General features: G+C 41.7%; 1 protein-coding gene across 6 annotated transcripts in view; it reads right to left on the bottom strand.

Annotated features, from left to right (window-relative positions):
• Positions 1 to 4,775, bottom strand: part of PCLO (piccolo presynaptic cytomatrix protein) — a 322,274-nt gene extending 317,499 nt beyond the window's left edge. For all 6 annotated transcript variants that reach the window (XM_066182777.1, XM_066182779.1, XM_066182780.1 and 3 more), the window contains exon 1: positions 4,520 to 4,775. In XM_066182777.1, coding sequence (XP_066038874.1) covers positions 4,520 to 4,761 — 242 coding nt within the window. In that variant the 5' untranslated portion in view covers positions 4,762 to 4,775. The remainder of the gene's footprint in view (positions 1 to 4,519) is intronic.
• Between the last annotated feature and the right edge of the window lie 8,579 nt (positions 4,776 to 13,354).

Genomic DNA, 13,354 nt, shown 5'->3' with positions numbered 1-13,354 from the left:
AATGCACATTTTAAGAGGCTTTTTTTTTTAATGTCTGCAGAACCATCTACAGTAGCCACATTAAAAAAATGTATTTTACATTATTAATGTCAGCATGTGTCTAGCAGTATTTCTGATGAGCATTTAGTTGCTATTAAATGGCTAACCATGGCAATAAAAAAGTACAAAGCTAAGTGGTAGACATTTCTGTGTGTAATTCTCACAACACAGGATTTCTCGTAATCTTGTATCTGACTTTTTCTGTTAATTAAAAATTTCCTCAAGTAATACTTTTTAAGGGCAAACTCTCTCCTGCCTTCCACAATTCCATTTATCCTTTCCCATTCTGCTGTACGTATTGACCACAATATTTGGAAGTTTATGACTTCAATGTGCAATCCACTGAAGTGAGTAGGTGTTTTTCCACTGGCATCAGGGAACATTGATTAATTCATAAGGAGGATAGTTCAGAAAAGCCCAGTGATAATCTAATTCTTTAAAACATTGGGCTTTTTTTTCTTATTAAAAGAGAAATTTTATACTCTGATTAGCAACTAGGTAGATCTACCTGCAGTTCTGTTTCTTGTTATTTAGATAAGCACTCTAGGTTTATCTGAAGAGGCAGTGCTTACCATATGAAAACATTTCAACTAGTCTATTAGCAGCAGCCTGGTACACTTCCAGCATCCATGTTTGTAAATGTTCAAACTCTTGGAAAGCTTCATTCAACAATAATAAGAGTGAAAAGGGAGGGGGGAAAACATCAACAGTGCTATTGAAATTCATGTCCAGAAATAGGGTACCATGCCCAAACATTACAATGTGAAGGTAGAAGAGAAGGGGGAGGGGGGAACCCCAAACAAAAACCCCAACTGTATTGAAAAATTTAACTTGGAAATTAGCAAGAAAAATAACTGTGGATTGGAGTAGAATTCTGCTCCAGCTTGCATTTTTATCAAATAATGTGTCCCATAAACTTCCACCTCATAAGATATCAGGCTCTGAAATGAGACTAAAACCCATGAATCTAGGAAATAAACTCAGGTGATCCTCTTCAAGGCTACTGGAATATTCTGAAGACCCGACTTGTCTTGCCCGTGTAAATAAAAATGTTTCCAAGCAGTGGAGACAGAGCGTGGTTAACTAGTGGAAGAAAAAGCCTTTAAAAGACGAGTTTTTTGAGAAATGTTACTTCTGTCAAAAGCCAGGACTTGCTCCATTTACTTTAAGGTACCTGAGAGTTGAAGTCCTCCTTTTACAACCAACTTTATTGGACTGATATTGAAAAATCTTAACTGAACTGGAGAATCAGAATCCTCAAACTAAATCTTGTATTTATTTGACAAGAATTTTCTAACTTTCTAATCTTCTAAATCATGAAAAACCCACAACTGTTTTAAAGCCTTCAAACCAGACCCAACATACAAAATAATTTAGTGCTTTCTCACATAATGCTTTTCTTTGTGCTGCCATGTTTCCTCTCACTTTGGTCTTGATTCATGGAACTCATCTCTATTCATTTACATATTACAGCCAAATCAAAGCTTACTTTGGAGGAAGCAGAGATGTAACAAAAAAGACTATTGGTCTAGTTCTTCAATTCAGTAACTACAAACACCTCTTAAGAAGGCATATGCCTTTTCCCTGTTCATCAGTATTAATAGTTTCAAAGACAAACGCAATAACAATGCAACTCAAAGGTGGTTAGATCTTTTCATATTTACAGACAAGACATGTATGAACCTATGCACCTCAGCAAGACTTCTTAGTATTTCTTATCAAAATGCGGCAAATTTTTTTTTATTGATATCTATTGTGACCAACTTATTGAAAAGGGGGGGGAAAAGAAAACCAAACCCAAGCATCTGTATAGATGGTCATATATTCAGTTGGCCATCTAATCCTTTCAGATATAGAATAATTCCTCAGGAAGTGAACACTGGCACAGAATCATCTGATGAAGCTAGAACAAATGAGACTTGCTTATAAATTGACTGTGTTTGTTTCAGATAAATTTCCCAACCATGAATTTTCCGAAGGCAGATAATTGAAATAGGATAGAAAGACTTCCACAGATCCTAAACATCTCACTGGAACCCTGAGAATGCAACTTTGATTTAAAAAAAAAAAAAATTGTGGGGACATATTCAGTTATTAGACAGTCTACTTTAGATACTCTAGATCTAAATGCTTATATTAAAATTCACAAGACTTAAAACCTCAAAGCCCTGCAGAAGTTCTAGAATGCACACCATTTGTGTTACATATGTGTTACCTGGCACATATACTACTTGCTATTAAGAAGTTTGTATTTGCAGAAATTGTTACCTCAGGATACCATCAATCATAAGGAATTTCTACACTTTAGGGTTATTTTGGGAGCAGGAATGAGAGCATTTAGAATAGCAAATCTATATTAAACTCTAATGTTATAACAGAAATCACAAAGAAAAAAAATCCATTTAGTAAGCTAAAAACTAAGAGACACTACAATAAGGACACAGCCAAAATGCAAAGCTATATAGACTGAAAGCCAGAATTCCTCTTTTGATCACATTCTGTCACTTAACATTTGGACTGGAACAAAAAAAAGAAAAAACAAAACTAGTTCCGGTTTTAGTCTAGAAGAGGGTGACCCGTAATCCTTAGAAGTGTCTTACTCCAAGGGGTTTGTTTGGATCAGGTTCTTGACAATTACTGCTAACATTCTTGGTAGTTCTCAACAGCATAGAAAGCAAACAGCAAGAGTAGCAAATAAAGCCACAAACCAAGAGACAAGACAAGTAGTAACTTCATTGCAGTGGGACAGGCACAAAGATACGATGATGGGAACTGCTATAATAGTCAAAGCTGACGTTCTGACGCAAGGTAAAAGGCTGCAATTCACAAATTTAGAGTCCCTTTACTTTAAATAGAGGGTGGAAGTATGGTATGCTAACAAGATCAAAGTAGCTTCTGATATAAATATGTTTGTAGGAAAACAGCCATTTATAAAGGCAGAGATACTCACATTGAAATGAGTTCAGCCTATGCTAAAGACTTCCAAGAACATTTATCTTTATTTTTTTCATGATAATATTCCATTAAAAAGTAAGTCTGAAAGTACTCATGTCTTTGTTCACAAACAGTTATACAAAAGGGAATTTTGAGCTTAGTTTTATGGAACGAAAACTCTCTTCTCTTTTCCTCATTAACATCTATAGAAGCTGTGCAAAGACCTGAACTGAATGGGAAAAATAATTTTACATACAGTGCTAATGCCTGATCAATAATTAAGGAAGACATAAAATAGTAAGATTTGACTTCCAGTTTAAAAAAATGGAGACCATCATCTCAGGTATAATCTCAGTGACTCCAGTAATTTGCCCAAGAATCTATTTAGTCCCACACTCCTTGCCTCTCTTCTAGAATTCACTTATATAAACCTGATATTATATAAACTGAATATGCATTTATGTGGGGTGAGGTCAATGCACGGTGAAACAGCCGAGAGAGACTCCTTTCAGCTTCCTCCTTCAAGACAAACAACACACCCAGCCCCAGAGCCGGAGAGCAACAGAGGCGCCGGCTTCGGATGACGGGCCGGGGCGGGAGGGGGTTCAGGACCGAGGACAGCGACATGGGGCCAGGCATCGCCGGTGGCTCAGACGGGGAACAGCGACAGGGGCCGGAAGGGGCCGGAGGTTCAGCACCACGGACAGGGGCAGCTCCGAAAGCCGGGCAGGGAGCGGGGCTTGTTGCACGTCGGGCCGTGAATTCGCTGTGAGGGGCAGGGAAAGAACGGGCAAGGAAATCACCCCAGCCTTCGCGGAAGCACAATGAGGTAAAGGCATGACTCTCCAGAACGCTGAATACCGTGGAAATCAATTTAATCTATCCATTTGGCCTCTCCCCTTCATACTAATAAAGGAAAAAAAGGGAAAGAAAGAAAAAAAAAAAAGACGAAAAATAAGATTGAAAAAATAGGCTGAAACAGACCTCCTCAATCCATGATTATTTAATGAAGCCAAATGATAGTTGTAGAGGCTCAGAATTGGCAGAGTAACGGCCAGCAAATGTATTGTGCCCAAAAGCTTTGGAAGATTCAACAAGACCTCTCTCTCTCCAGACGCTTGCAGAACCCATCCGCCCCGGGGAGAGCTTCCCTGGCTAGCGCCGGAGCTGTGGGGCACCCAGCCCCGTAAAGCACACACCCGCACACAGAAAACAGAACGGTGTCTGCACATCTCTCCCCGCCCCGACACAGAAACTGCCCGTGCCCCAGATCAGTGCAAGGGAGGAAAGGAGGGCGCAGCCCACGGAAACGGGGACCGCCGTTATCATCAGAGACCGCTGTAGTGGAAAAGCCAGAGAGTGCAGGCTCCGTCCTGGTGCCCGCGCCCGTGCAGCCACCCCTTCCCTCCCTCTCTGCCAGCAAAATGGAACGCCGGCTCCGGGTGCAGCGGGCCCAGATCGTATTGCGACTCGCCCCCCGCCCCACCGCGAGGAGACGGAGAAGGGGGAAGGGAGGAGCGGGAGAAGGGCGATTTTCCGTGCATGCCTTTGCATGGGAGGCGGCTCCGCGCCGGCGAGGTTCCCTCTGGGCAGCCCCTGCGCCCTTGACATGACAGCGGCGATCTGCCTCCTCTCCTCCTCGCTCAGCTGGCTCAGGTCCGCCTCCACCCCGGCCGGGACCAGGCTCTGCAAGGGGGCCGCGGGGCCGCCGCCATCCCCGGCTGCCGCCGCCCCTTCGGGGAAGGCGCCCAGCCCTTCGCCTCCTTCCAGGCTCGCCTCGTTGCCCATGGCCGCCGCGGCTCGCCGCCTCTCCCGTCGGGCGCAGAGCGGGCTGGGGGGCGGCTCGCAGCCCCGCTCCCCCGCGGGCGCTCAGGGCTCGGCGGCCGCCACCACGGCCCCGAGCGGCGGCGGCGGCGGCGGCGGCGGCGGCGGCAGCAGCGCCGGGGCCGGGCTGGGGCTCGCTGGCTGCCGCCGCGGCTGCCGGGGGAGTGCGGCGGTGCCGCCCGCCCCGCTCCGCCGCCCCGCGCAGCGCATGCTCCGGGCGGGCGGCCCCCCCGCGCTCCGGGCCCGCCCCGCGCCCCAGCCTTTAAAGGCGCCGCCGCCCCCGCTCCGCGCACCCGCCGCGTCCTGAGGGACCGAGCGGGGACCCGCGGCTCTCCCTGCGGGCGCTGTCTCCCACTCGCCTTCCTTCTGCATCCAAGGACGCGCTCGCGAGCAGTTAAAGCTTGAACAAGCCTCGCTCGCTCAAAGCAAGGACCAAGAGCGACTGGAAAACTCGTCTGGTGGACACCTCCCCAGCCAAGCAACCCCTTCAGAGTAAAGTCAATGCGGTCTGGTTGCTCCGTGCCTTGAACGGCAGAATTTTGAATGTCCCTGCAGATGAAGATTTTGCAGCTTCTCTGGGTCTTTGTTTCAGTACCGGACTGCCATCGTAATGACTATCTCTACCGTATCAGTGTCATTCCAGGACCAGTCAGCCCCAAACTGGACACTGTACTCCAAATGCAGTTTCACAACTGCTGAATGTTTTGAGAAGAATCACCTTCTCCAACCTTCTGGCCACACCTGAGGTAGCAGAGGTCAGTGTGCCTCTGGCATTCTTCAACACAGCCACATAATGCTGGAATGTATTTCACCTGGATGCTTGCTGCAAAGCTGCTTTTGGGACAATTTGTCCTTGTGCACGGAGTTACTCCTTCCCAGATACAGGACTCTCACTTGCCATTCTTCAAGACATTCATGCCAGCCCATCCTCCCACCTGGATGGAGCAGAATGGCCCTGCTCTTTAGTATATCTATCTGTTCTCCAAGCTGAGATTTGCCGAGGGTGTATTCCATTGCTCACATCAGCAGCAGAGACGTTGCATCCATTAGTCAGAAAGGCACAAATAGTAACACGTCAGCAGTTGGATGTGATGCAAATAACCACAGCTGGTCTGAGCCCGATACTCAGTCTATTTTTCATCCACTGTGCAGGTCTCCCTAATTTGGCTATAAGCATGATTATATAATTGATCATGCTGAAAACCTGATGGAGTGATTTGCCTGGGGTTAAACATATGCAGTCTGTTTTCAATAACTTTCCTGTATTTTGTCTGCTTGGACATGGCTTCTAAGAGGACTTGGCTTGTAACTTTCCTAGGAAAGGTACTGGCTGCATTTGTCAAACTGCCTCGTAATTCTCCTGTGGATCTCTCCTTTTTGAAGATGTGTACAGTGGGTTTTTTTGGTTTTTTGGGGGTTTTTGTTTGTTTGTTTGGGGTTTTTGGGGGTTTTTTTGTTGGGTTGTTGTTTTTTTTTTTGGTCATTAGGAAATTTTCCCAGTGACTTTCTGAAGATGACTTTGCAGTAGCATCAGGTCCCTCATCACTTTTTGATCCATCCCATATTGTGCCATAAGCTTCTGCATATCCAACTGATTTTAGTGCTCTCTACTACAGCTACATCTCTCTCTGTCTACCACAGCTCATGCGTTCACTCAGAGACCTGGAATACTACAGGACAAATCCAATCCATAAAAACCACTAAGTGCCTTGGTCTTTTTATGTCTTTGCCACTAGTTTTCCTGTCTCATTGATCAGAATCAAGTTTTTACCAAATCCTTCCTAGAGATCTTACTAAATTGTGGCTGCATTTTGCATGTTCAATTGTGTTTGTTAAGCAGCTAGATCTTCACAAATATAATTTGTTTTTGCAAGGAGGATGTGCCAGCATTTGGTGTTGCCTTGATTCTTAAGTCTTCTGATGATGTTTACATAGTTCTAGTGGAGTCTCTCACCAATGTAACATAAACAAGTAGATTGTTTTCATACCAGTCTGTGATGAACTGTTGAACTGACCACTAGGGACAGAAAGGTGTTCCTCTCATCTACCAATCCTTAACCAAACTCCAAATCCTATTTAAATCCCAAATCATAATAAACTTTCTCTTTCTCTGCTCACCTCAGAACCTGAGTGAGTGTGGTTCTTTCGTGTCCCTACCGGTGACAATTTGGTACTTTTCCTTGTCTCCTTTAGCTCCAGTAATACTTTGCTTCAGACACAGCTGTATGCAGATGAGCTCCCAAAATGACCTACATAAGGATGCTGTACAAATATTTATAGTGCTCTTGTAGTGTAGCAATCAGAGATCATTTTTTCCAGTACTGGTGCACAGTAAGTGATGAAACTAGTAGCAGTTGGGGGCTTTCTACTTTTCTCTTGAGGCTACAAGTTACACATAAGAAGAACAGCTCAGCAGAGAACGTGTTAAAGCACAGAGGGAAAACTGTCTTAGTGGAGTAGCATGACATGAGTGTGAGTGGCTGCCACTTTACATGGTGTTCTAGGTAAAGACATCAGAGAGATGTCTAGATGTGGAAGAGGCAATATACAATGCTGTCACACCTGAAGGAAGGTGGATTCCCTTGACATGTGAAGGAAAGACAAAGTTCAGTTAAGGGGGTTAGAAGGAAACAAATACACATCCCCACATCATTTTGCAAAAGTGAAGGTCATATATGTAATTATGAATAGGTGTGCAAAGTGCTGCTGCATGGAAGAAGACAAGTGCAAAAAAAAAAAAGATGGGGAAAGGGGAATTTAATCAGTGAAAATATTTGATTTTCTGATACATAGTATTGTGAGTATTCATAATACTCTCAAATATTGAATATTTTGTGAAGGGTGGTATTTCTGTCCTTCAGTTGGGTACTCTGAAAGTTTATAATGGTCCCAAATTAAAGTTTTCTAAACAAACAACCTCCCTATATGTCTTAATTCAAAGCCCAATAAGTGACTATTTCTTCTGACTCAGACCAAGGAGATGTCTTATGTTTAAAATCAGATGACATATGTTGAGTACAGATGCTGGCAAAACAAGCAAGATCAAAACACAAGGAATTCACTCAATAAAACAATTAAAAGAGGAGAAACAAGACTTCTGCTGATGGTTATTGTTTAAAACTATATACACTGTTTTTGTTTCACTGTTAACCTGTTCTGAGATAGAAAATCGCAGGAAGAGACATTAAGGCCTAAGGAAGTAAGATGAGCTGAAAAAGAGGCAAAGGATGAGAAATGACCTTCAGTGGGAAGCTCATTATTGGCTTCACTGGAGCCGAGAATTTCACCTTAAAAATCATGTGATTTCAAATATCTTAGGGATTTTTGTGGAAACTGCCTCTTTTCACAGTTCTGTGACATTTACCTTTTCTTATGAAACAGCATGAAATCAATAGTTATCTGTTCCTGAAGTCCTGCTGCAGCCCTGTTTTCCCTACATCCTATCACTTCCACATCATTTTCCCTATGTACTTTATGGTCTGTCCAAAAGTGACAAGAACTCTCTCATTTTAGTGTTACCAAGGCAGCTCACAAACCAATGAAATTCACAAACTAATGAATCATAAGATTTTGTTGTAGCAAAGAAAGAAAAGTTATCAAATGAATCAGCCCATTTCTCAAAAATTGTAATATCTAACTTGCAAGAAACAGCTCATTGGTGCCAGGATAAAAACTCTTATTAAAAAAAAAAATGTTTAATCTCTAGCACAGAAAAATATGATTAAAACCTTTTCAGAGATAAAAGTCTTTTTTAAAGTGCATGCAAATTAGAGTTCTTTCTGCAAATTTAGAGGCAGAGATACAGAAGAAAGTTGCCTTTTCTTTGATACTAGGTAATACAAAAAGGATAATCATGAATAGCGGCAAATCAAGCTATCCTTTGAAGACCTGTTCACAGTTTTTGAAGAATCATCGTTATATCTGTTTGAATCCAAAATAGACCAGCACAATCACAAACATTTATATATTTTACATTGAGGCCATACATGGCATCTTTATCCCTGCAAAACAAAGGCATTGTATATTTGACATGATGTCGCACAATTTAAAATAAACACTGTGCTTTATCAGTAATGCAATACTTTCATCAGGGCCTGACCAGTTTGGTATGCAAACTAGATGCATTAAATCTCCAAAGGAGCCAGTCTAAGTTAGAGCTGAGTATGCAGAAGCAGCACAAGGACACTAGTTCATCTTTTGCTGGTGCTGAATCTGATCTGGGGCAGGGGAATCTCAGTTAAGAGTGTCTGCAGCCCTAAAATGAGTGCTTGAAGTTAATTTATTGATTAGCAACATTGAAGACATCCAATTTTCTCATCAGCAGGCTACTTAGTATAGATGTGCTCTTTACATTTTCATTGAGAAAAAGCCATTTAGTGCATAGAATTTGGAGAAGTAATGCTGAGATCATCAGAAGAAAGGAAGAGGTCAGTAACACCTTGGCATGAACTAGCAAAATGGGAGAAACTTTTATATCTTAATAATATGCCTGGCACAGTGCCCAGACAAAAGTGAAGAGGGTAGAGTTGTGTGAATTGTTAGAGATTACCAGAGACTATGATGATCAGTACCACAAAAGAAGATAGAGAAAACTAGAAGAGAAGCTAGAATTTGCATAATCATGCTTATAAAACTCTACACATTAATAATTTTATACTCTAACATGTACAAATACTTAGCTAAATGTTGTAGTACCCCCGTCACAATTATCTACCTCGTTTCAGAGACATGGATACTGTGGAGTTTAAAAGAGATGGCTGAGATGCATCCAGCAGTTAAGTCCATCTGCTATACAGAATAACAAATGCCTTGTAATAATAGTTCTCACCAGCAAGGCTTGTCTCACAAGTTCTAATTCTGTGTCAAAATAGCACTCATCTACATACCAACCAAAGTTTGCCTAAATACTGCACAGCAAATATTCTTTGAGACCATGACTACTTTCCAGTCTCACCTGAATTTCTAGTCACCAAAACAACCAGTAAATGATGATAAAAAGGTATCTTGCAAAGCATTGTGTGGTTTTGCTCTTTTATTCAAATATATATGTCATTCTGCATAGAATTCTCTATTCCATTACTTTGTAAATAAATGCAGGTTGAGAAATCAGTGGAATAGTGATCTACCCTGTTTCAAAAATTCTTCAGAACTCATATATGTAAGGGAAAACAACTCACCTAACCCAAAACTGAATACCGGATAAAAACTCCCAGATATTATAAAACATCCTGGGCAGAATTATTTACAATATTCCAGAGTGCCTGAATGTCTGGGGTTTTGGGATACCATGCACTCCGATATAATAGCATTAAAGTTATAGCATGCTTTTTAAGATTAAATGAATCACTTCTGAGAAGCCTCTGCAGATATTTAGCCTCATTATCATCAGTCTAAGTGAAACAGGATTAGTACATGCACTTTACCCGGCTGAATAGCCAGTGCATGGACACCTGGCTAAGTTTTCTCAGCAATCTCACAACCACATCTTACTTCAACAAAACAAAGTCTGGCAACTGAGCACAGCACAGGAATGCTGATATGTTCACAATATGAGCATAGTATAGATTAGTCACAATGTTAAACATTATTTACAATCAGTATTTCTACCACACAAATAGTGATTTGCATCTTAACGTGGAGCCTGGGACAAAATAGCCACTAATTTCAAAGGCTGTGTCCTAAACAACATGCAACAGCAATATTGTTGCTCTGTCCTGTTGTTCTCCTGTTTCTTTCTTTAATATGAGTCTGTTCACCTGCAGCAGTTGAGTCCAACTAATATTGGTACAAATACCACCACAAGGAGTTCATTTTTTATTTGCTTTTATGGTGAAAGAATGCTATTTATAATTATTACAATTCAAGAACAAACCCAAGGAAGAACGCAGGGAAAGATTTGAGCTATCATTCCTAGCAGGTTATGATAAATCACATTAAAATAAAGAATTGGGTTTGCGCCAGTGGGCAAAACAGTGAGACCCTTAGGGCTTTAACTGGTGATATGAGAGTGTTGAAAGTTCTAACTCCCCTAGAAGTTATCTCTTTCATGCCAAGAACACAGTAGGAAAGACTTATAGCCTAAACAGATGTAAGTCTTGCTAGTGAAGAAAATATTTAGATTATATGTTCAGGTCCTGGCTATGCCACAGAGAGCAGGTTCATTTTAAACATAGTTACATAATTTTTCCTTCCAAATGAATCCAGGGAGGTGGGGGGTGTGGTGGTAGGCGGTAGAGGGGAGTGGATATTAAAATTCGTTAGGGCTATTATTATATGTAACTCTCTTGTATTACATGGATTTTAACTAAAACCCCTAATATATTAGCCAAGGTTACCATTTCCAAGGATAAGAGATTAAAGTTAGGCACCTGTGTCCTTCTGTAGGAGCTCACAAGTAGAATGATAACAAGAATGCAGAGCGCACAATTCCAGTGGGTACTGCCCCTTGCTTTTCATGTGTTGAGTGACACATTGTAGACCATGTTAAATACACTAACTAGGTTTTCTTGCATGAGCTACCAGCTGTGTCTGTGATGGAATTAAAGAGAAAAATGTAAAAAAATTGTCTTTGATCTATAGTCCTTTGAATGGGCTCTGAATACTTCTCATTTCAGAAAAAGTAAACAGCAGTCTATCCCAGAGAGTATATCTATTCAGGAGTAAGAAAGTTTACCCTTCTCCTCAGATATGTACTTAGAGGTTTTATACTCTTGACTCTAGAAATAGCTCCTCGCTCATAATGACACAAAACCATTCATATATCCCAAAGGCCTCAGTTTCCATTTTAGTCCAAACCCAATTTTAGAATGGGTAAGAAGTAACCTTTGGAGGTCACTCAGACCAACCAGTTTCTCAAAACAAGGCCACCATGTCTTAGGTTGCTCTGAGCAACTTTCAGTCAAATTTAGTATTTCCAAGGACAGAAATTAAACTCTCTCTGGGCAACCTTAAGTTTAATCAGAATTTCTTATTTTTGCAACTTGCCTCAATTACCTCTAATCCTTTCACTGTGCACCTTGGGGTGGAGTAAGGCTCTTTTTTCTCTGTCTCCTCCCACTAGGAACTCGAAGATGGCGGTAGAATTCATCATGAGCCTTCTCTACATAAAGCTGAACAAACCTTTCTCTCAGCCTCTCCTCAGAGGACAGTTATTCCAATTTCCTAACAGTCTGGGAAACTCTTCACTGGATTTATTCCAGTTTGTCAATCTCTTTCTTATGCAGAGGAACCCAAACCTGGCCACCGCACTCCAGATGCAATATTACAAATGCTGAGTACAAAGGAATAATCAGTTCCCTCAATTTGTTGGCTCCTATACAGCCCAATATACTGTTGACCATCTAAAGTGAAGGTCTTTGCACAAATCCCTCCTGAATTTTAATGGGTTCATGTCTGCCCATTCCTCCAGCCTGTCTTCATCTCCTTGGATGCCAGCCCTACCACAGAGCACTTTGACCTCCTCTTGGAAGGAGGAATCTTGTGCAAACTTGAGGGTCCTTCTCCTCTTCCAGATCACTGATAAACTTATTAAACAGGATAAGGGCAATCCCATTGGCCAAAGCATGACCTTCATGTTGTACATCAATTTTGGATATTTTCATTCACCACCTTCCTCTTCATTTGTCTAGAAATGGTTTACAACAGTACTCGCTCCATGATTTTTCCAGGAAGGAAAACAAACCCACACTTAGTTTACTGGTATAATTTTTGGCTCTCTCTGAAGATGGTTGTGACATTTTCTTTTCCCCAGTCATCAGGGAACTCCCCCAGTCTCCACAACCTTTCAAGGACACCTAAGACTTACCTCATATGACATTGGCCAAATCTCTGAGTACTCACAGGTGCATCCATTATAGTCCTGTGGATTTGTATATGTTGAGATTACTCAGATCACTGACTTTATAATTTTCCACTGTTTGACCTACCTAACACCATCTGTACCTACCCAAGCAATGTTTCTAAATTCCTCCTTATCCTGCTCTCACTTCTATAAATGTTCTTTTTGCACTGGACCCCAGCCAGGTCCTTGTTTAACCAAGACAGACTCCTGATATATATACTAATTTTTGTGAGTACTAGGATGGATCATTGCTTTGTTTCAAGGAGATTGATCTTAAAGATCTACTAACTTTCATGAGCTCCTTTGCCCTTCAATATTACTTCTCACCAGATTTTACTTCCCAGTTCCCTGACTAAGCTGAAGTCTACATTCTTGAAATTAAAGGTCTGAGATCTGTTTCTTGCCTTATTCGAGAATCCCTTCAGGATCTTGAGCTCTGCAGTTTCATGGTCACTGACCAAGCCTGCTTGTTATTGACTGTCACATCCCCAGCAAGCACTTCAGAGGCCGTGAATGTCCAGGAAAACATCACCTCTGCTTGTCATGCACAGAATTTGTATTATGAAGTTGTACATGACAACCTCCAGATTTTTTGGGGGATGTGTCCTGCTGTACTACCCTTTTGGCAGGTGTCAGGAAGGCTTAAATACTCTATGAGAAGCAGAGTCTGTAATACAAAGATTTTAGTCAACTGTATAAGGAAGACTGTCAAGTTCT

This window comes from Chamaea fasciata, unplaced genomic scaffold (genome assembly GCF_029207755.1).
Source record: "Chamaea fasciata isolate MVZ Bird 193981 ecotype frontalis unplaced genomic scaffold, bChaFas1.0.hap1 SCAF_5, whole genome shotgun sequence".
NCBI lineage: Eukaryota > Metazoa > Chordata > Aves > Passeriformes > Sylviidae > Chamaea > Chamaea fasciata.
Note: the sequence above shows the minus strand (reverse complement) of the source record. Positions and strands in the feature narration are given on the sequence as shown.